The sequence below is a fragment of the Calonectris borealis genome, chromosome 2 (genome assembly GCF_964195595.1).
Source record: "Calonectris borealis chromosome 2, bCalBor7.hap1.2, whole genome shotgun sequence".
NCBI classification, from domain to species: domain Eukaryota; kingdom Metazoa; phylum Chordata; class Aves; order Procellariiformes; family Procellariidae; genus Calonectris; species Calonectris borealis.
In genome coordinates, this window is record NC_134313.1 from 36,082,902 (window position 1) to 36,107,395 (window position 24,494).

The 24,494-nt window shown below is 37.4% G+C and overlaps 1 protein-coding gene across 10 annotated transcripts in view; it reads left to right on the forward strand.

The window, feature by feature from the left end:
• JPH1 (junctophilin 1) overlaps positions 1-24,494 on the forward strand; it is an 85,470-nt gene that overhangs the window by 10,108 nt on the left and 50,868 nt on the right. Inside the window, exon 3 of one of the 10 annotated variants that reach the window (XM_075141623.1) lies at positions 19,563-23,317. The exons of 7 other annotated variants lie outside the window; for them this stretch is intronic. In XM_075141623.1, the coding sequence (XP_074997724.1) occupies positions 19,563-19,725 (163 nt within the window). In that variant the 3' untranslated portion in view covers positions 19,726-23,317. Of the gene's footprint in view, positions 1-1,188; positions 1,303-19,387; positions 19,543-19,562; positions 23,318-24,494 lie in introns of those variants that run through there. 2 more of the 10 variants (XM_075141625.1, XM_075141626.1) reach the window with 2 other exon arrangements.

Below are 24,494 nucleotides of genomic sequence, written 5' to 3' on the forward strand. Positions count from 1 at the left end.
TTAAGATGAATGCGAGGATGGTGGTCTTGTCTGTTTCCTAATGATCACTACTGCACAAAAAAATGCAGGAGGAGTGCCTTTTTTCATTTCTTTAATGTGTAATACAAAGGTGGTTCTGCCCATGTGGCGTAACCTCACCGCGCGCTGGTCTGTAAAACCTTCTGTGTTTCAGACCTGGCAGATGTCACCAGCAATGCTGCTTACTGTAGGTTTCCATTCCGTTAGTGGAAGAACTCTCCAGATAGACCTTTTCTCACCCCAGAAAACATTGGATGTCCAGGTTTCCATTCCAAAGAACTAGAAAGCCTGACTCTCAGCCTGATACCTTCCTTCTCAACCCAACTTTGAGTTGTATGCTGTTCTTCCTGTGTTGTTTATTCCCAAAATGTTTGCTCAGCCAAATGGAACCAGACTACACTCCTCTTCATAGCTCCCTGCTGGTCATGACAGGTTTGGCTGGGAGTTTGACCTGTGACAGATGTCCACACAGTCATCAACAAGACCAACCACTGTTTTGCTTTATATTCTTGATGTCTTTTTATGTCAAAAAGTCCTCCTTAATAATCTGTGTAGTCTTCTTTTATCTATCACGGCAGTTTGGTTAAGAAAAATCTAAAAGTTGGGTTAAATGTTGCTTTTCTGAGCCTGAATTTACATTGGCTCTTCTGACTCCGTCTTTGGGTTTTTGAGGTATGTGTACTGACGTGTTTAGGTGTAATAGTAGCATTTCTTAAAAGATACCAGATCACAAAATCGTGTGATGTATAGAAAGCTGCTGCATCAGGAAGATAGTTACCAGCCTCTGCTACACAGATCTGTATCCAAAACAGATTATCAATTAGCAAGGAATAAAAATGCTTTTAAAATTATAGCACAGCTTAACAGTCTTGATTGTGTATTATAGTTTTACTAGCTATATTTAAGACAAAATATTAAGGTGTAAATGTAAAAATTCCAGAATTTGAGGAATTTCAGAAGTATGTTCAATATTTTTTCCTTTTAAAATATTAAAAGGCTTTTTTTTTTTTAATCATTCTTATAGGCAGTAATTAGGTCAAATTCATCTTTAACCCATTTGTGCTAAAAGCAGTCAGGTTTACTCTATATGCCTTTTTTGGGCCTTGGTGTCTAAAAGGAAAAGCTGCCTTCCAGAAATTTTTAATAAATTCTTTTCTATGTTATTTCAAGCACATGTGAAATGCTTCAAATGCTGGAAGATGTATATTTGGAAGAGCCCTTTGGAAGATGTTAAAAAGCCCCAAATGTCTGCTCAACCAAGAGTCAAATAGAAACTTGTTTTGAGGATATCAAATAATGCTCATTGTAGGGATTTTGAACTTCCTTTTTATCGCTGTCATGTGTCTTATTCAAAGGAGATATCCCTCAGCAGTTCAATATGAACTGGAATTATATTAGAGCACTTCTTTCCTATCATGAAATTCTCATTAGAGGAGCTATTTAGTGTATTATATTAACTTTGCATTCATCAATACTTATGATGATATAAACTGTAACATTTTTGGAATTAATTTTCACAGTTTGAACATAAACTTACCTCTAATACTCAGTATCACTGGCTGTTTTTAAATGTATCAGTCCTGTAAGTAAATACGTAGCACTGGAAGCAGAAGAAATGATGTTTGATTACCCTTCATATACCAGACTCTTTCTAGAAAAGTCAATATTAGGGGTTCAAAATTGTGGTCGCAGAGCCAGACCTTTTTTTTTTTCACCCTTCAGATTTTTTCTAGCTAATGCTCAACTAGAAATTCTCCTTTAAGTGTTGACTCTCTGAGGAAACAAACTTTTCAGGTACACAGAGGGACAAGATAAAAGTACAGTAAGAGTATGAAATATGAATCAGAAGATAGTGTGTGGTGGGAAAGGGAGAAAGAAATCAAAAGAAAAAATGTTTCTTGTTATTTTGCTTATACTCCATTGATCTTTCAGGTCATAAAGCAAGCAGGTTAAAGAATCGTATCTTCTTTTTTATTCTCTTTTCCACAGAAGCGAAATACTTTTAATTACTCCAAAGTTGTGAGTGAGTGTTGAATAAGGTGTACTGTCGTAATATGTTGTGAGAACTTTTGACCACCTTAAAAGCAATATTGTAATGGGTTTTCATTACATGAGTACCTGAGGTTTGGTGAAGGATAATGGTGCCTTTGTGTTAGGCACTGCACAAACAAATTACCCTGCCTAGAGACCTTGCAGTCTGGGAAAACGGCAGTGCCCAACAAACGGAAAGAAACTGGCAACAGACTGTGAAAGGACCCAAGATCAAGATAACAGTAAAATTAATATCTTGCAACTAGTAACGTAGAGCAGTTCCTCCTTGTTAATTAGCTGTCTGTGCTCAGATAGCAGCGACTAGCAAGCCTCTAATCAGGCAGACCTTTAAAGGGGAGCACTGAAGGGGGATTAAGTGGTGTCTTTTCTGCAGCGATTTCATTTTCAGAGTAGCTTTTTTAGACAGCTCAATTTTATTTTTAACATGTTTGTGTCCAAGTCCACAAATGCTATGGCTTAGTTTTGGTCTTTATTTTTTAATAGAAACTACCGAAACTCTGATCCTGTGTCACAAGCAGCCTGCTTTGTTCTGCGTGGCTGCGAAGGAGCCTCAGAGTTGGTGGAGGGGCCACAGGAAGAAGGTGCAGGAGGATTGACTTGGTAGTGGAGACCCAGTATAACAATTTTGATTTCGTTTGGGAGTGAGCCCACTGCCACAGCCTGGACTTTCTTGGGTCCCTGCCCTCCCTCGCTGTCATAGTGGCCTCCTGGAGCCAGTAGCTGGCTTGTGTGGTGTTCCACACTGAGGATGATTTAGAGAACTCTGAGTTACCCCGAGGCCTGGCCTGGCGCTGCCCCAGCCGGGGCCTGGGCGCTTAGCGTTGGCTTCAAGTCACTAGGCAGCACCTGCTTCTGCACGGCACGGCTCAGTTGTCCACCCCAGAGCACTAGTGTTCGCAGTACAGGGGTTATATGAGAAACTAGTGCTTATATTTTTCATGACCTTAATTCAGAGTAAATTTCAGTATGCTGTGCTGCATGTGAAGTGTGTGGAACTGTCAGGAAAGAGTACTAAATGGTTTAGTAGCCAGTTCCTTTGTTGCATTCATTGCCTTGTGTGACCGGTGCTCTCAGCTTAACCTGAACAAACCATGATTTCTAGGGAGAGCTGGTATTATATGCATGTGGGAGTATAGTTTGTGTCCACGCTAGATGGCAGCTGCCAATCATTCCAAACAGCTCTGAATTATGTGCACCGCACACAGCTTTCCATGATGGATTTAGCTGACTCTACCAATCTCATTTTACTCAAGAAACTAAACTGGACACTTGCAAGACTAGTGCCTCACACATCTTTGAGATGCTTTACTTATTATAGCTGAAATATGAACATTGTGTTTAGGAGTAGGATCCAACAAATACCAAAGGTATTTATATAAGACTGATTGCTTTAGTACAAAGAGCTGCCTTAAGTTCAAAACAAAATCAGTTTTAATCATTTTATTATGTAGTCTATTTGAAGATAACAAATAAAATGCTGTCGTAAAACTTAAAATAAGTCTTGAGCTACTATGGGTTGTAATTTTAATGTTAATTCTGCATTCTTTAGAGGAAACCATATGTTCCTTGAATCCTGTGGGAGTTACGCCACTAACTTCAGTAGGGCACATTTTCACTCAGATTTCACAAACAACTTGGTAAAAGAATATAGTCTTGGACTGTTCGTCTGTTATTTGCTGGGGAATGAATAATACATCTGTTTGAAATATACAAATAGTATAAACATTGTTACACAGATTTGATTTCTTTTCTTAGTATTTAATGCAGTAAGATTACATGGCTGAAAATATGCAAAATTACTCCTGTACTATACCTCAGACGGAAATTTAAGAAAACCTCAAGTATTTAACTTTTTGATCAAATTACCTATATCCAAATACACCTACCTACAGCCATAAGTCTGAACAGGGACGTATTTTCAAAAAAAGGCAGTTCTGGAGTATAGCCAATCTTACTTTGTATTAGACATAGAATTATTACCCCAGAGTTGCTTTTCTAACTTGTTTAAAATCAAGAGATGGCTAATAAAAGATTGAAAATATTCTCTGCTTTCAAAACATAAATGAACCAACGCTGCACCACTGCTTTTAAAATAACCGTCTAAGAAAGCATTTTTTTAGTACACAAACCTGTTTGAAATGTTTCTTTGTTCAGGGGGGTAAGGATTTTTTGCCCATTTTCCAGAATACTTAATTTAGGAGCTGAAAGAGTCTTTAGAGTGGCAGCCCAGCAGACGTATGTGAAAACACTATTAGGTTTTTTTGATGATGCTGAGCTACACTAGCAAAAGACTAATATTTTTTTTGTAGCCAAAGAAGATGAGCTGTTATGCAGATTCTTGCCTTAGTTTTTACACAGCATCTCAGTTTTGATCTGTATTACAACAATTGTTCAAAAGCTAAGCCGCAAACAGCATCTGTCTCTACTGACTTTCAGGAGAGTTTCTGTCATGGAAATAAATCTCCATTTTAAAAAACAAAATCTGGATCATTTGTACTGGTTAGTCACATATGAACCATAGTGTAAAGCCATTAGACTTACATTATTGATTGCTATAAAAATATTCTCGAAAACAAAAAGATATTTTATATTTCTATCGTATTTAGTACAACTACATACATATGGCTCGTAGTACTAGACAGAGCTTGAGTAATTTACTTGATGTTTTGCTCAAAGACTAAACCTATTAATACAGAACCTTCCCAGCATCTTTCTTCAAAGAAATAAGAAAACATGCTGTCATCTAACTATATTATTGTTGATCAGTATTCTACAGAGTAGGATGTTTTTCAGTGAACATCTACAGCAGAGAGTCATTTAAATGATTTATTAATGCCCCCTATGTTGATCTAATTGTATATTTCCCAAATAATAATTTATTAATTTTCTGAAAACTGGTGTAGTTCAATAAGTAATGCTGTTTGTTTGAATACTAATTGATCAGTGATACATATTATGACTTCTGTTCTTTTTTCTGGCAATTAATACATTTTTCTATTTTATATATCTAACAGACATTGGTACATATTTTCATACACTGACTTGCTTTCTTTTGCCTACTTCACTATTCGCCTTTTATTATTGCTCTATTTGTACATTGTTTTGTTTTCTGCTTCTTGGTTCTTCTACAGTTCTCTGCTGTCGTTGTCGGGGGAGGCAGAGGTGCAATCTGTTTGTGTCTTGTGTCCAAGAGTAGATTTCTCCTTATGAGCTTGTCTCTCCTCAAACCCATGTAAATGTTTAACATCTGCAACAACCTATTGATTATTACTGTTGTCCTCTTTAGATGTTTTCCCAGTTCTACTATATAGATGTAGTCTCCCAAGAGGTCCTTCCTGAGGGTCCCTCAAAGCCTCTTACTTTATGTATGAAGTTAGAGTTGTTCTGCCTTGCACATCACTCTTACACTTAACCTGACCTTCATTTGCCGTTTAATAGTGATCAGTGAGTTTTGTGCAGCCCTTCTTTGCAGTTGTCCCTCAGACTTCTTTTCTGTAACACTGACATTCACAAATTCTGCCACTTAGCTGTTCACACCTTTTCGCCAACATTTATGAACGTCATGGGGTCTTAGCCCTGAGCCCTGTGGATATTCAGTGGTGAACCTTCTCAGTTGGGAAAAACAATCATTTAATCCATCCCATTATATTCTGTTTCTGAACTAATTTTTTATTCACTTAAGCATTTCTTCTCTTTTTTTTTATCTTAAGTTCCTCCACTTAGTTTCCAAAGAGTTTCTGGTGAGGCATGTTACACTTTGGTCCTACTACATTAAAAGCAGGGATTGATCAGAAAAGATGGTATTACTGTTTTGTACTTGAAAGCCAGGAATTTCCTTGTTAGCATCTGGCTAATATGAAATCCTTTAAAAGTGAGTTCTCAGCTCTCTTGTTCTAGGAGTTTAAGAAGAAAGGCATGTATTTCTCTTTTCTCTTACCACTCTGAATCTGGTAGGCTGCTGTTAAGGCTTGTTTAGTTACCTAACTGCTATAATGCAGCACCTCCACTTTGTGCTTGCCTCACTTTACTGGCATGTATAAGATGAGGGAGAGGTCATTTTGCTGCTGCTTTTACAAGATGTTTCTTTCTCTGTATTTTTAGACCACTTCAGAAATAAATGTGTTGGATTATGTCAGTCTTACAGCTACGCAAAAGAACTTAAAATCCAAACGTGGAAACAAGCAAGACTCAAAGATTTTTCACTGTTGAGGTGGTCTTTTGGCAGATATGGACATGCATCATAGCCCTTATTTGCTGTTATTTGGAGCTAAGGTTTCATACCTGTTCATGGTTAGAAACTTGACTTCCATAGGGAAAAGAAATAACACCAATAAATCTTAGTTATGACTAAGCTGAAGTGACTTCATAGGAACTGGCTCTGTGTGTGTATTCAGCCCAAGTTCACTTTTTAAGCTCTGTCACTTACAGGAATTTATTATGTCAATTGTATAAGGAATATCTTGAAGAGAAAGGACATACTGACAAGCAGTAAGATACAAAATGTATTTCAGGAATAATAAGGGAACCAAAAGTTAAGAGTGTGAGTCAACAGGTGCCAGTTGTCAGAATGCTTTGTGCAGATGCAGTGGTGAACCACCCTAAGCATTTAGGTGTCTTTTTCTTACTTCTACTGTCTGGAGTCCTGCTTTTACCTTAACATATCTTGACCAAAAGCTTAATTTCAGTTTTACTAAAAATCCAGTAATTATGCACATTCTGGAATGTTCATAAATGTATTACCATTCATAGCATCGTTTTGTGCTTCAGAGAACAGTATGTTTCTGGAAGTTACAGATTAGCAACAGAGGTGGGAATGGCATTTATCAGTTCTATAAATATCAACAGAATAGATAAGCTGGTGACCTTTTCTGATATTCAGAAATGTTTGATTTGTACAGATCTGTTGAAGTAATAGTTGATAGTTTCTGGTGAAGAGGCTTTCCCTTTCTTCTCATGGTGGCTAGATTCCTTGTGCAAAAATAATTCATATTGGGGGGTCTAATGTTGCCAGGCATTCCGAGTTTCTTAGTGGTGCAGTGTACAAGTAGGAATATAGATTGGTTTATATTCTCAATTGATAATGAATTATCAGAAAAAACTCATACTGGATGTTTTATAATCCCAAGGGTATGTTTGTTAGGGTATGCCACATCAGTGAAGAGTGTGGGTTTTTTCTAATGCGAGTTGATAACTGTTTCAGAAACAGGTTTTGTGTAAAGACTGAAATGGGACAAATAAAAATTAGTGTATATTTTGTATGCTTAAAATTTAGGTCACCTGCAAAAAATCTAGTCATCTTACTTGTTCATAATTGAACTTTATAAAAAATATAATTTGCTATATTACTACTTGTTATGAAGAAAAGACACTGAGCATTTTCTTGTCAAAGTCTGTATCAGCACAGATGTGATGCATTTCTGATGGAAAAACTGCTTAGTGGAGCTCCTGGGATAAACCTTTGTTAGTAGAAGGATTAGAAAAGTTGATAGTATTTAGCTTTTAGCTTTGCTGGGTCTCTGGACAATGAATGCAGAGAGCAATTAGTCAAAATGATGGTTCTGAATAAGTTCACCAAGGAGTTTGTCCTAAATTTGATTTGATGTTTTCTTCAAATTTTAGTTCTTCAGAATATGCTCTAAATGGCTTTTAACAGTTCACTCGTAAGTTCCAACTTTGAGATGTAACGGATATTTGATTTGAATTCATCTGCTCCTTGCACTTATGATGATCAAAAAGCTTTAAAAATGGTCTTGAGGTCTGTATAATACTTAAGTTGTGAGTTAACTGCTGACAGATAAAGTCCCTACATGACATGATGAACTTTGGCCATGGACTTTAGTGGTGAGTGGACAGTATGAAAGAGCTAATGCCTCTTTCAAGAAGCTCAGAAGACAGTACAATAGGTAAGCTATCAGAAATCTCTGACACTTTGTTGTATACCTGGATTTTTGCAGTTTCCAGCAAGGATAAAGCCAGACTGGAATCCTTTTGTTACAGAACACTATTAAATTTTGGACCAGTATTAAAAAAATCCTCAGAAATGTTGAATTGTGCCCTGGTGTTTGAATAGGGGTTGTACAAGCGTTGGTCCCGCAAAACCTGTGAGCTGGCTTCCTCACAGCAAAAGTTTTTCCATTTATTTGCTATTTCACAATATATTTAATCAGCTGTTTGTAATAATGCAGGCATTTTTGGTTGACAGTTCAAAGAACATCGTGACTTGAGTCTTCATAGGCCAGTCTGAGAAAAGTCAGCTTAAACTGTCTTCAAAAACCTTGCTTGCTTGTTCAAGGCCCCTGACAGTTTAAGGAATTCTGTTCTGCTTTCAGTACATCTAATCTGATACTTAAAAAGATACTTTTCTCTAAAAAAGAGAATGAATTTGCCAGTACATGAAAATGCGTATTTGAATAGATGTATAACCTAACATTGCTTAATCCATTCAAGAAAATAGTTCTGGTTTTGCGTAGAAATTCACTTTGCAGAATTACGGCGACAGTTTCCTCTTGGATTATCTGCTTTTATACACTTACTGTTAAACTTAAAACCATTTGATATCATCTGTCTGACCCTGAAACCATTTGTCTTTTCCTTAGTAAAACTAACTCGCACGTTCAAGATGTTCTGATCTTTTCCTCTGTTCTTTGACACTGAATTGTCTCATTTTGCAAGTAAAAGTTTCAAGGGAAACAGAAATTGAACTTGCTTAGGTGCAAGTCAGCTGAGGAGACAAGCATTTTGTATGCAACTCTGACATTTCCATCTATTAATAACTGAAACTTTGGAGTAGATCAAAGAAAACCTTTTAACAGTTAAGTCCACTGTATTTTGTTTCAGATTACAGTAAGGAGTGTTTTAGCTCAGTGGTTTTTTTTTTCAAGAATATTTACTGTTTAGAAAAATATTTTTGGTGTGCTTTGCCCCTCCTATTCCCATGCTGTCAGTTTAAATATGTTTTGTTCCTTCCGAGATGAATATGAAGTAGAATATAAGAGGAAATGAATAGCAAGATTCTGTTAATATCCCCAATAGTAAGCATTGTAAACCCACCTTTTCTTAGTTTTCATAGTCATATTTTTCTGTGAAAGATTTTAAATATGATATGAAGAATTTGTTACTTAATATAATAAGCATTTAACATCAATGCAGCAGCAGTGTAGTAAAAGGGAGCTGAGAGAAAAAATGAAAGTCTTGAATTTTAGAGCTATTATAAAATTATACTAGTATCTCTTTATGGTTGCTTTACTGTCCGTTCTCCAAAAAGTACTGTTTTTTTCAGAAAAAGTAGAAGTTGCTTCAGGATTCCCATGTAGCATAAACTTCATATGCCACTCAGAAATTGCCTACACACTTAATTTTCTATTTGCTTGATTATCTTGAGGTGTCATCAGCTTGTTTTACATTATGCAATTGCTGTTTGAAGCATTTTTGTGAAAGTTTTCCTTCTTTGTTTTAGCTCTTCTGTTCAGTTATTTATATGTAAGTGGCACTCATTCCCAATCACTGATAAGCCTTGCTTAGGAATGGAGACTACTAAGAATAATTTCAGATACCCTTTTATTTTCTAGAAAATGTAAATTCCTTGTCAAAATCCCCATGTTTTGACCCTGTTATTGCTGTCAGCGTAATGCATTTTCTTCTGTTGGAAAGAAATGCATTAGATGGATTAGCAAAGCACTAAAAATATCTTTGCTTAACCACCAAATTATGTAACCATCCGATTTCTGTTGGCTGCTAGTCTCATGCTGTGGTGCGTTATAGAAATCTGCATTTTACAGCACATCAAGTGAAAAAAGTTTTTGGTTTTCATCAGATCTTCTTTCAGAGTTTCAAGTATCATTTTTCATTCAAAAGGTTAAAAGTAGGATTTACTGAAAGCTTCTGATAACTGTTGTCACTTCAAAATTTGAAAATGCTGCTCCTTTTATACAATATATTCCTTCTTTTTTTTGGTCACTCTGGAGCGGTATGTCTGATGTTTTCTTTGGGATTGTGGTTTGTTTTGGCAGGGGGGTATTTTTTAATGAATAGTACTGCTGAGGGCCATGGTACTCTGAAATAAGATGAGTCATTTTTCTAGAAAGCTCTTCGTGTATGCAAGAAAAGATTTGGTCACAATGACCAGCTGTAGAGCGAAGCGTCGTCTTTTTTCTGCACTTTCTGTATCATTTGAAATAAAGGATTTTCTAGAATTAATCTATTCCAGAGACCTCTGTAAGGAGAGAACAAGAGGAAAATTGTTAATCTTCCCTTAGATTAATTAAATCTTTGTCATTTCAAGATTTTTCTCTAAATTTGTCTTAAAGCTCTAAAGTGATTTATTTCTCAGTATGCTATCCCAGTACTTGACTATATAAATAAGCCTAGTAGTAAGTTGATGCTATAACTCAAATTCTCTTTGCATTGGTGAATGAAGAAAAAAGAGGCTCAATTTAAACGTGTAGATAATTGACCGAAATGCTCGCCAAAATGTTTGTGATGAGATAACTTTGTAGACTGCTGACTTTTTTTTATTTCTTTATGGCAAAAAGCTCATGTTGTATTGCATGGAACTGTTGCCTGTGGTTGCGTTCCCTGCGACAGGGCTGCAAGATTTTGTTCTTTTCGATTGTGACAAGACAAGTTCGCTTGTATCCCAAGGTCAACCAAGTGTCACCTTAGTCTGCAGTTACATCCTTTCCTGCTGTTTGTTTTTCGATTGTGTAGCTGTAATGAAAAAGAAAAAAAATGAATGCATGAAAAAAGGAAGTGATGCCATCAGAGCAATCCCTTTGCATGTAAGGGAAAAGACTCTACATATAATCAACTGGCTAAAGGGCATGAGAACATCCTGAAAGGTAGTTGGGCATCTTTTGTTGAAATACTCTGGTATATCCCATTAACTTGTTCAGTGTTGCTCAGAAACAATGCTTATAGACAGAGGCACAATACTAGGCTTTTTTCCCTTTATTCAGTGCCAAAAAATGCGGTTATCATCGTATACAGTATCATCTTAAAGCTAGTATTGTTTATGTACTGCTTCTGGAGGAGTATGTACACAAAAGGGTTCAAACTTTCCTCGGCAAGGTTTTTTGTACTTTCACCCATGATGTTCTTTACAAGCGAGTGGGAGAAGCCTGTGCCTTTTTCAGACCCTTCTCAGAGTTCATCTCTGCAGTCATGTGTCTTGTAGAGTATGAGTAGAGAGCTGAAGTTGCTACTATTTGTTTCTGATTGAACAACTTACAATTGCTCTTATATTTGCTCTCACTCCATTCTGTCTGGAATATTTGTCTCCACATTTGTCTCCACATGTTCCATCTCATCTTTTAAGTTATACGGACTTTGGGGCCTGTTCACCATGTAAGTTTTAAATTACTTAAAAGGTGGAACCTAGTCTACTTGTCATCATGCAAGTGTTAGCAAAATATACACACTAATAATAACAGGAGCAATGAGAAGATGATTTCCTGGGGGGGTTTTTTAGAACTCTCTTGTTTTGTTTAAATCCGAGAATGTAATCTTCAAAAGCACTGTGCTGGTAAGAATAAACAAGATTTTTTTCTCTCTCTTTTTTCCCTGTGACTTACCAGGAAAGAAATCACAGACTTCTAATCTTCAAGTCTCTAGTTTCTTCTCAAAAGGAAATAACTAGTCTCTGCCCGTGGATGTTGGGGTGTATGCAATTGCTTCTAGCCACTAGAGAGAATGGTATCAAGGCATTATGGCTGTCTCTTCTGCCTTTCTACTGCTGAAATATGGCTTAATATTTATGCCAAAGAAAATAGTCAGAGATTTCTGTAATTAAAAAAAACCTTAGATAAGAGGATTATGTTGAACCTAGTGAATAAAGCAGTGAGTTCAAGTACGAGCATTTTAAAGTGGAAGACCTATGTTCTTCAGTAGCAAGAACAAGGAAAGATTGGCATGATTCATATTCCGGTATTTCTAAGTGAAAGCAGGAGAGTTTCAACAGGGGCGATCCTTATCATGTATAGGAGTGTATTAATATTATTAATGTGAGAAAATTCTTTTCTTATTAAATTGATCTAAAAATTACAATCAGAATGGAGAGAATTTTGTGGAATTTTAATATGAAAAGACTCAAATGCTTCCATATTATAATTTGAAATAACTTGCCCTTTCATGACCCTGAAGGACACCTTAAAGTGTACTGTATTAATCCTAGAGGTCAATTATGCAAAAAATGATAATGAGACTATGGTAGTAATGCAAGGTGTTTGTTTTGCTGCTTTTTATTGTACCTTTCATTCTGAAGGAATGAGCTGACTTTACATGCTCTGATCAGCAACTCATCATTGCTGTTACTCAGCTAATTCTGAGGTGAAGTGAAGCTGGAAAGGAGCACACAGCTTCCTGCTTAGCAGATGAAGGGGAAAGAAATTGGTCAAGAGTTTTTAAAAAATTCACCTTACTATTAAAATACTTCTTGTGATGTTACTCTCTTTAGGAGCAGACAAAACATCACTTTCTAAAGTTTTAATCAAAGAACAGATAAATGGTTTATAGTCCATTTACCCTGTAGCTTTGGAGGATAAAAGTGTGAGCTGAGCCTGGCAGGTTTTAATTTATTCTTCACATAATCCATTCGTGAAATAGTAGATGTAGCCATGCTGACATCAACAGCAAAACTCCCACTGGTTCCAGTGATAGCAGGATACCACTGATGGAACAGTGTTCCTTGCAAGTTGCGTGTTTTGTGGGAGTCACAGGCAGTTACAAGGCCAAAGCCAAGATACTACAAGTTCCCAACTGGACTGTAAGGGATATTCAAGTACAGAGACAGTCCAGTTACCTCTGAAGGAAACCTTTAGGTTCTCAGTATGCTGTCTTAGGTGTCCACTCTTCATAATTCCCAGAAAAACTAAAATTCTGGGCTTATTTTATGAATTGCAGAGGAACTAATAGAACTTTCTGAGATTTAGTCCTTTCCCTTTGCAAACAAGGGAGCTTCTGTAATGAATCTGTATGTCACATTCTGTCTGCTGTTACTCATGCTGAATGCTATGCCATTCTACACACTGTCCCAAAAAACTGAGATTTGAATATGGTACAGGTCAATATGAGTAAGGGTGACAGACAGAATTTATTCTAGAAAGATAGGTCAGCTCAGTTGCTGAGGATATCCATATTTCTGGAAATCGGGGCGGGGGTGTTGCTTTGAAAAGCTTAACTGAGGATACAGTTTTGTGTTTTATTGCTCTACTAGAGAGTCTGGTTTCTGGATTTACATATATGTGAGAAAAATTATTAACAGATTACATGGGTTTGCAATGGAAATAGCTGTTCATACAGGTTGCTGCTTCTTACTTCTTTTTGCAGTGCAGCTGCTTTTGTATTGCAAAGATCCTCAGTGTACTAGTTAACCAGATAAAAGCATCATATCAGCTTGTTCGGCACATGTTTCTGGAAGGTCATCTAGATTGTGGTGCCAAACTTCCCTGGCTAGGTGCATGCACCACTTACCTAGTGGCAGGGAGTGCTGGGTGGCTTATTGCATGTGCAATACAGCAGAGGCTTCCAAGGAAAAGAGGGTGCTGGAGCCATTCAGACAGCTGGCTCCCGGCTGTGTTTTTTCCCAAAGGATCTTTAGGAGCAGGCATGGCATGTGCTGTGCAATTCTGGTAGCAGCAGCCAGACAACCTTGTGATAGAGGCAGCAGCTCTGGGAAAGATGACGATCAGGAGTGGGCTGCTATTGCTTCCAGAATAATTCAGTCAGCAATCTGCCTGTGTGCTGCTCTTCCCGGGTATTCATCCAGTCAAGAGTCAGCCCTGGGTTTGGTGAATTGGCCTAGTAAGCTGCATATGCTCTTAGGCCACAACTCGGACATTAGTCCAATGGATCTGGTGCACAGCAGAACTTGGTTATGTGAGTTTACTTTCCAAGCATGCCACAAACTTCAGTGTGACCTTTCAGCAGGTGAGGCTGTTATGGTGAGAAACCATGTTAGAGGTATGTGACCTGGCTATGAGTACTCCGTTGGGTTTGTATGAAAGAGAGCAGGAGTATGCAGTAAGCGTACAAGCTCAGGTTCTGTCCGAGGCTGTGACCCTGTCACACTTTCACTGTATTGTGGAAAAACAGCCTTACTTCTCACGGCTCTTACCAGCCGAGCTAACTAGCTCAGGCCCAGGACTGTGCTGATACAACTACACAGCTTCCAGCTCTGGAGGAAACTTGTTCAGTGTTTCATTTTATGTTGTATATATTCTTCAGTCAAGCTTGTGTGCAGACTCACCATGTGTACAAAGGAAAGTACTGCCTAATCTAGCTGGTCTGCTCTAAAGATAAAATCTGATGAATACTGGTGTGCATCTGCAGCAGTGAAGGCCATATAGTCTCTACTAAGAAAAGTAGGATATGAACTGAGTGCTTTAGCTGACATGATTAATGGCATTGTGCAATACAGAGTGAGTTTTAATAGAATATATTATCATGGTTCTAAAGGAAGCTAAATATGTGACATTCAGTGGATCTCCTGTATTCAAGAGCTGACCTTTTGGCAGTAGCTGTGCAATAATATACAGCAGAATCTTGTTAATTCATGCTAATGACTTAAGAGATGCATCATGGATTACTTGATTTTACAACTTAGCGAGTAAGTGAAACATGATGACAAAACTTCAGAGATGCACACTTTAACAATGTGTTCTCTGCTAATTTATCTTGATAATAGCAGTTTAGTTATAAATATATTTGCAATATACAAGTTAATGGATAGTAGTATCATTAATGAAAGCAACGATGATTTCCTGAAATGACACTTCAGTACAGCAGCCTATTACTAAATAACTTTAACGAAACAGGACGAATCTAGAAGTTATGAGAGTGTAAGACCAGCGAAGTGGTTCTGAAGGTAAAAGATGTTGGTTTTTAGCATTAGTAAAAATGTTCTCTTCTCATATGTGTCGTACCATAGAATAAATGTATCTAAAGGTACTTTGGAAAAGAGCTATCCTGACTAGCATAGTAGTAGTATGTAGGTAAAAAGTGCCTGAAAAATTTTATCTTCGGGTTGAATTACTTCTAGAGAACTAAACTGCTAACTTGTGCTCATTCTTAAAATAGTAGTTCCCAAACACAGGCTCATTGAACATCTTCTCGTATGTTCCAGTACATTCCTTAGTCTTCAAAATAGAGAGTAAATATCTCCATTATGAAAAAGTCTGCAATTTTTTTATGACCAGTTTTTTTCGGTCTACATTGTGTTTCCACGTTAAGTACTATTAAGAATGCAGTTTCATTACTGGCAGTGTGTTCTTAAATAAGCAAATAAGACTTTTTCAGTATGCCTTAGAAAATTACACTAAGCCATTTAATATTTGTTATGCTTTTAGTAAAAGAAGGAGCTAAAGCCTCTTTGTATTGGAAACATCATATGCACTTGTTACTGTGCATTGGTGTGTCAGCAGAGAAGTCTGACTAAATAAGGCAATGCATGAGTAGAGCTTATCAGCATTTGACAGGAATATAGTCCACTAACAGCTGATACAGTAGCCCATCTTTTCTGTGCTATCATCAGCTCTCTACGCTGCACAGAGATGTATGTTTATTTTCTGCTCGGTTGCTGATTGTGCTCAAAACTTAGCCCTCCACCTTTTCTTTTCAGTTAGTTTATGCTAGAAGTCATACAAGTGAGCTGAACCCCTTAGAAAGCCAAGTGTATTTATATTTGTATTTATATAAGAATGTCTGTGGAGTCCTCAGCTTTCAAAGTTTAGGGAAGAAGTGTACTGTCCCTTCTGTTTCTTCTCACACCAAATAGTCTAGAATGAGTGAATATTGTTTGATAATATAAATAAAAAATAGGCAACTTCATGCATATGGGTGTCCTTATGGTACGGCTGTGCACTAAAAAGTGCTTGTAAAAAATATCCATAACATTATGAAAGCAAGTCCTGATTGATTTTGCCTTCCTTGCTCTGAGGCACTGATACTGCCCAAATGAGTGGCTAAGCTCCCAGTGACCTTTCTGGGAATAGTATTACACCTTGCATGTTTGAAGGTGCTTTTAAAAAAATCCAGAGTAAAACACTCTTAACATTGCTTCAGTATCAGTTTTCCTGTTAAACTGAGTTTGGTTGTCGGATTTTGTCCCTGTGTTGTGCAGGAGTTTGGGATTTGAAGATTTTATTAATAAAGGTATTAGGCCAATAAATAATCTTTAAGATCTGTTGGCACCTGACCTGCTACTGAATGTCCCAAAACAGTCAAACTGGTGACCTGCAAATATGTTTTGATACTGGAAATGAATGTAGATGTCTGTGTATGTATGGCCTTTTTTAACGGATTTCTGAAAAATATCAGACATTAAATTCTTACCATCCCTTTTTATGAAGACAAATCAACAATTTGGGAATCCCTCCTTTTTTTGCAAGTTCAAGTCATTAACCTGCAAGGCCAAGGAAGTTCAATTATTGGCAAAAGTTTCTGTTACCCAAAGTGATAAATACCTTTTATACCAAGAGGGAATTTAAGACAGTAGCAAAAAATGCCCTTCACTTCTCTATAGCACACTTTTCATTTCTTGATCCTCCCAACTGTCTGTCTCTACTATCTTCCCAAGTCAGGGAGGGGGCAAGGAAGGGATGGACAGACGGATGGATGGATGGATGATGTACCTTTTTTCTTTTTTTTATTTGTTGCACTGACTTTAGTCTTTTCATATTCATCCTTTTACATCTATCTTGAGCTCAGATGTGTACCCCAAATTGTTTTTTACACATGCAGCTAAAAGTAGTCTTGATAAATTTACAGTTATTCCAATTTTACTGTAAATGCAAAGCAGACATTATAAACTTCTCCGTATAAAATCAGATCAAGTGTACGTCTGCCTTTTCATCATACATCGTCTGTACTTTCTGCCACCCAATACTCTACTTCGGCAAGTCAGTGTCTTGGTTATTTATTCTTCCATATCCCATCATTACTGTCTTCCTGTTCTCACAACAGCATTGTCAGTGTTCACCCCCTGCTTGTCCTCTTCTGTACAGGAAGCTAGCTGAGGAATGGAGAGTGCTTGGCATCCTTCAGAGACCAATCAGAAAGTTCAAAGGTTGTTATATCAGAACTTCACATTTTGTAAAAGTTGTTCATTATACTGTATGCAAAATGATACAGAGACAGACTAAAACTGCTGTAGCAGTTTAGGGAAGAGTCTTCTGATAACTTTGGATCAGTCATAGTCCTAGGAAAGTGGAACCGATAAATCTGGAAAAAGCACAGTGAGGCTTTTTGTTTCGGTTTGTTTTTTTTTCCTTTTTCTTCCCTAAGCTTGGAATGAAGAGTCAGGTTTCTCTTCTTCAAAAATTACTTTCCTATCAGGACAAAGAAGGGACTTGCATCTCTGTCGTGGAAGAATGCTTACCTGTGTACACTCTAACTGGGTGCTTGCTGGAAGAGGACCACTTAGCATCACAAAAGAAAAAATACACCAATTCCTGATCAAGAGTGATGCACGTAATCCCATTGGCCCTGCAAGCACTATTTGCTTCTTCCAAAGTTGGTTGTTTTCAAGGTGCCTTTTCATCATACCCAATGCAGCGCTCAAAAAAACAAACCCTGCAATTTTAATTAAGAGATCCATCTTCTTCAATTTAGTAGCCTGGCTTAAATGTCCTAATGTGAATTCACAATTCAGTAGCATTGTTGTATGCAATATATTTGAGAGATGTCTTTCTGTCCTCTGAATCCATCTCATAACGGTACTGAAAGAATAAGCAGTTGATAGGGATGCTTGCCATTAGAGCACGTATGAAGGGTTCGCAGTAGATGGACAGTGTAATGGACTGTTTGCCATGAGTGTAATAGCTCTTGCACATGGCTTTATATCTAACTCCCCTCCTAAATAAGGACACTTTCAGGTTGCCTTTTTGACACTTTTCTGCTGTGCCCAAAATACTCTGCTGGTTTTCTAGAAAGTGTCTGCAAACCCTCAGTATTGAGCTGGGTGCAATATCGTACACCTGCGTGATCTGCATGGAAAGCAATATGCTGTGTCCATAGAGATACAGAAGCTGTATAGCCCTGAATTTAAGTGCAGTGACTATGCAAGAAAGCATGGTAAAGCCATTAAAATTCTTTAGTCATTCAGAGATGCTTTATTTTGAGGAATTTTATTAATGAATTTTATCTTTTTAATTTCTGAAAATACGTTTTGAAAATATTTTAATTGTTGTAACCATATTAATTATGCAGACTTACAATTTCACATTTTCTGGTTATTTTAAAGATATGGTAGTCTTTATAAATATTTTATCATGTTGTTTTCACACTGCACAAATTTACTGGCTCTGTAATGAAGGCTGTCTCACGTTTAAAAAAAAAAAAAAAAGCTTGAAGCAGTTCAGGGCTCTGCAAAACATGCCTTGTAGCACCTGCATAGCTGTTCGTATATAATAGCAAGAGTTTGGAAGCTATATTATTAATTATTATTAATTGTATATTATCATGGAAACTAAACCTTAATCAATAGTACTTGAACTTTAAAGAATAACCCATTAATAGCTGTCTTTTTAATTGCTAAATGAGACGACATGATTAGCTTTTGTAGAATTTTGGTTAATTGTGTCTACGCTGAAGTTTAAGAAAAGCATTATCTTGGGTTAGGGGCTGTACTTAGTTACAAATTTTTATCCTGTGTCAGGTTTCAGTGCATTTCATGGCAGGTGTGTTTGGCATATGTCAAGGACTGATAGAGAAAGAGCTTAACTTTAGTGAGTTTTAGAGATGTATTCACTCTAGTTTTGTATTGAACAGTAACTAAAGAATAAATGCTTCTGAGAACGAAGTTTGGTCATCCGAGATGTTCTACCTAACCCCACCCACACTATCATATTTTCTTTTTAATAATCACTTCAGAATTAAATATAAATGTTTTGACTAAAAAGCCAAACAAGTATATTTGACAATATCCAAGAATAATTTAATCTTCAAAAAAGCCCCCAACTTTCAGTCCCTCTGCTGGGAAGATTAGAATTTGAAAGTTATTGGCAGAGTATGGTGCCCATAATAATAATAATAATAATAGAAAATGACAGTTGTTAATCATGGGAAGACATTTTTATGCTGAGATGAAATACCTAACTTTGCTATGATGAGGCTATATTTTCAGCATCTCATTGAAGTTTATTCTATACTTTTATACAGTTCATGCTTCTAATGACTTCTAAATTCAAATTTTTCTTAGGTGTTTTTAACATTACTGTTCATTAACTATGATTTATCTTTTGGATCATATTGTATGTCAATGAAGTGAAGTCCCACATGTGTGGGGGGACTTCATCACATTCAGTTCATCCATTTGCTTCAGCAGGTGCCAACGTTCACTGCTCATCCTGCAACTCCAGAAGGAAAGAGTCCATGATGTGCAGATGGGATTTCATCTTCTTAAAATGAACTAATTTGAAAGCTTTCATACTGAAATCTATGTAGAAAATAGATTTTTACTTCCAAAAGTGTAGTTCACATTCCTTTATCTTTTTGTGTAGAACAAATAAAAGAAATTTGATGGGAAAAAAATCTCTTTCAATACATTTTACCAGCGGCTCAGGTACATTATTGTCTCTGATGAAACTTTTAAGCTTTTGGTGGATGCAGTTTTCAGGTTGTAAACACAAATTCTGCTTTGAGGCACCAAAGCATTCCTTCTAGGTGCCCGAGTGCTACTTTGTGTAACTAGGCCTGAGACTTGGAAGTGGAATATGCTGCTGCATATATTGCAAACTACGTCTCATAGTAAATGAGAGGGACAGGTCCTGAGTGCATAGGCTGTCTAATAAAAAGGCCATATTCTGTTTTCTTTGTGTAAATCTGTACTTTTCTGAAGATTAAATTACTCCAGATACATGGTGACTTGTGCTCATTTTCTCACATAAACTGTCTTAATTTGAAATATTTCCTCTGTTTCTGGTAATGCTGAATTTACCAGAAGAAATCCTATCACTTTTGTGATAAAAAGCATAAACTACTGCAAGGAAGCCAATTATTTGTACAAGTTTATATTGTGAGGTGAACCTCCTGGTATTTTCCGTAAGGACTGTGAGGGAAGATTGTTAAGAAACTTGCTTCTTTAAATGCCTGTATCAGTATTCTCTATTAAGAACCTATTCGTCCTAAGAAGAAGAGCAATATTCTTCTCTCCTGTGCTATGAAAAGTATGTAAGATTTGTGAGGGTTTTCTATAATGTGCTAATACAGAGGGATACTTTTTCTCTCCTATGCTCAAGTTACAATATACTAAGCAAATATTTATTAACAGACCTTTCAGAGGCAGTGCAATGTCAGCAGCTGCACTTGACACATCCTGGGTAACTAAGAAACTTAGTTCCTTCCTGCCCTGCTCGCAAATACCACCTTAGTTGCCTCATTGTATACGAACACAGTACATTCCCTCTTTGCTTCCATCCCCAGCGAATAAGCCACGATTAAAGATACTGATGTTTCTGCTGAGTAGGAGCATTAGATTCATAATCTGGTCCTCAGCGCTGATTCTTTCCATGTGTCTGAGCAATTTTTTTAGCACTTAAAACAAACAGCTGCAACACCATCTAGTAATTATGCTTGTGGCTGTGTTAGTTGTTGCTGGGCTTTGCTAAATGTATGACAAATTATTGTAGGGTTTTTTGCTGCTCTGTCCTGGCATTTCTCACAAACGCAACAGTTTCTAATTATTTCTTCTCCATGTTTGATCCAGTGCTTTTTCTATAAGACAACATTTCTGAGGGCGACATTTCCTTTATGGAGCCTTACTTCCTCACTTGTCTATTGTAGTCCCTTCCAGCCCTGGTGGGTGGTGGCTGGCTATTTTGAAAGTTTTCTCCATTGTAGAAGTTTTAAATAACCAAGGGAATTGGGGAGATGCTTGCTTCTGCTGTCCTAAATTTGTTCATTTTGAAAGATTCATTGCATTGTCATTCTAAGTTTCTGTCACTATTTCTGTTAGCTTATTTGTAGACCCTGGTAAGTTTGGTACTGCGATGTGCACCTGTTCCTCTAAATCTTTCTCCTCTTTTGCATCTTGTCCTTTCATGAAAATGCAGGGTGAGAAGGGGTGAGGGAAAGAAGATCTGCCACAGGAATTTCTCTTTCAGGGTTGTATTTCACTTTCAAGTTTTTACCTTTGTCGCTGTAAGATCATGTGCCGAAGTCTTGGCGATGCAAAAGCTAGAAGTTGTTAAGAATATACTTGGGAGTGGGGGTGACCATTCAGCCCATCTGCAGCTGGCTCCTCAGTGTCCTTGAGCAAGAGGGCTTGGGAGTAGGCTGAATGGATTGTCTTGCTGACAGCAGCCCACTCCTGACTCCCAAGGGTTCTCAAACACAGCTGAGAGTGGGTAGGGATTTACTGGATGGAAATAATGCAGATGGGAAACATCAGACTGGATGAGCATGTGCGTCACATACCGACTACCTCTGTGTATCTAGAGGACTAGTGGAGTGAGGGGCCACCACTGCCAAGTGCCTTGGTGACACGGTCCTTGCCCTGCCATGGCAGGGCATTTGGACACCATTGCTCTGTGGCAGAGACGGTCACTTAGCAGCAGTAGGAGACCAAGAAAAGCATTTTTCGCTGCCTTTCCATTCTCTGTCTTCCCAAGGATCGAGTGATGGGCAGCATGTTGTTGCCAGGCAGGAAGGAACAGTGTCTGCATACGTAGATGAGGCCCTGCCGTGTTCTTCGGCCAGCTGCGGAGTCACGCCTCTTCTGCGCCTGTGCTGATCTGCCTGAAAAGAAAAACAGGCTTCAAGCATAGCTGATGTGGCTGTGTTTATTATGGAAGATCTCAACTATTATGCTGCAGCCATATCTATATCTATAGTGTTCTGGATATCTGAGTGCAGTGACAGATAATGACTTATTTGCATGCAGTTTTCGTGTGACAGCATGAGCACCGTTGATCCCTTTCCCCCTGGGCTGCTTTCATGCAGCCATGCTACTGACACTCATGAGTGCTTTATGTTGTCTCTTTTCTGTAGTGTTTTTTGTAGTGTTTTGTTCAGCTTTTGAAGGTGATTAAACCCTTTGTATGTGAAAATCATCTTTATGTTTCTGTCATAGTACTGCTAGCTAGCTTTTTTTTTTTCTTCTTTTTCTTAAGGCACTTTGATCAGCAGGACTAGTCTGGCACCTTCTTCTTGTAGGAAGATTGCTTTAAGAAATCCTTTACTATTTTTGCTGTACTTGGGTGCATCGTTCCTGACTCTTTTGAGCTTTCTCCAGCGTAATTAACCAGCTCTGCACAGATCTGCATTCTTTTGTAACTGAATTTCGAGCTGTACTCCCTGTGTATCATTGGTAATGTTAAAAGACTTCTTTGCTGGTTTTGGATCATTTTTAGGTATAACTATCATGGATAACCTTCTGTCCAAAGCTCTACTGTTCTGCACACTTCCTCTGAAATCTCTCTTATGCTGGCGATTTACCTAAAGCCATTCATTCTATTTTGGCGCCGTACTTTAAGCGTGGTGTTGGGAATGTTTCTTTCACTGCTCTTAGTTTAGTCATATGTCCTAGATATAGTATGTGGCGCAGTAAAAATTTGCTGGGAAAAAAAGCTTGAATGATCTCATATAGTTGTTGGTGCCCCACAATGCTGTTTTGTGTAGATCCTGCATATTTCTGTTGCAGCATTGGTTTTTTTTTTTTTTACTTGTTTGTTTGTTTTTCCCCCAAAGTATTTACATTAATGTAAACTCAAGTCACATTCCCCTCTTTCTTCCTTCTTTTTGGACCAACTATTTTTGTAATCCTGGCAGCAGAATGGCCTACCTTCAACCAACAAGGTGGTATCTGATCTCCACAAAAGAAGTCTTCAGTTTGGCTGCTTAAGTCATTCTCCTGGTATGTAGGTAGTACAGATTCAGACTGGGAGCAGACACCCACAATTCAGGTTTCACACTTCCCGATTCAATATCCTAATTACCAACAGAGACACAAAGGATGTGCGGTATTGCAAATTCTGCCTTTGGCAAAGTTTTCTGAATACTGACCATAAGTCACTCATCCGTATTTAAATGCGTTAATTTAGAGCTAAAATTCTTGAAAATTTTTATGACCTGAAACTCATTATCACAAAGTCACTTAAGTCCAGATGAGAGAGGGTATTTTGAGTATTTCTCTGAACATTTCCTCTAGGCAAGTTTAAGCTTCCTGGTTTTTAACGTGCTGCCTAATCTGAACATCAGATTCTCTCCCATTCATTATGAGAGGATCTAAGCATTATTTCTAAGCATTAGGATCTTTACTCCTATATCTAAGCATTAGGATCTTTACTCCTGTATCTAAACACAGCATTGGTGAGCTTCATAATGCTTTGCCCCTGATCCCCGTGTCGTGTAAAATGTGAGCAGTTTAAATTTCCCTATTTTACCAAGGCACTTTGAGGATAAAGTGTACATACTGCAGAGATGGAGTAAAAGTACCCAAGTAAAATAATGAGTTGGTGGATGAGCTTAGTGCCTGCCTCAAAGACTGAGTACCCAAAACAGTTAATGAAGGCTCCAGTGTCATTCAATTTACTTCAGTGGCTGCTGAACAGTTAGTTCCTTGCTGTGCTCTTTTCATCTTAATGTATCTGAACAGTGTGGACAATACTGAAGATGACTGAAGTAAACTTCAAGGTGATGCAAGTTACAGATGTTGAGGTTCTTGTGTGCACGGGTGTGGGGGGGATGGGGAGAGAGGGGGGAAGCAGACACAGGAAAAACAGTTAAAGTGTATTTTAATTATACACATCCTTTCTATGACATACGACAAGAAACTCCGAAGAAGATTAGGAAGGTACACTTAAATCATATTTTTAAATTAGCCAGAGCAGTAATAAATAATATTGTGTTGGTACATATGTAATCTTTATTTATTTTAACCAAAAGATTTATTTTAAAATAAGTTGATAATATCATTTAGGTTTTCTTTTAATACATGAATTGCGTTGCTGAAAACAAGCAATTTATATTTTTGATTCATTACCACTTCACTGGGATACTTTATTCCTCAGCAAGACAAGCTTTTCCATGGTAGCTTATGCTACTAAGGAGGATTTTTAATTAAAATCATAGTTATTTTCTTTTACTGGTACTGAATTTCTTGTCATTGCCAATAGGACTAACATATGATGCTGAATGTAATGCTGTAGTACTAACTAATACAATTTTTTCACTGCATATCTTGCTGAAAGAACAAAATACGTAGCTGAAGTTGAGAATTTTGAACTAATACTGTTTACATGTGCAAGTAGGAAAAGATGATGTACCCTTCCCCCTTCATTGTTAAGTGGTAAATTGTTGCTATGGTGATCGTTCTTTCCATCTCATCAGCTATAACCTGGTTTTCCACATCAACTGAATAGCTGCAAGCAAAGCATGATCTTTATTAATTTTTTTATATCAGTTAATATTGTTTTGCTACATAGTTATTGTCT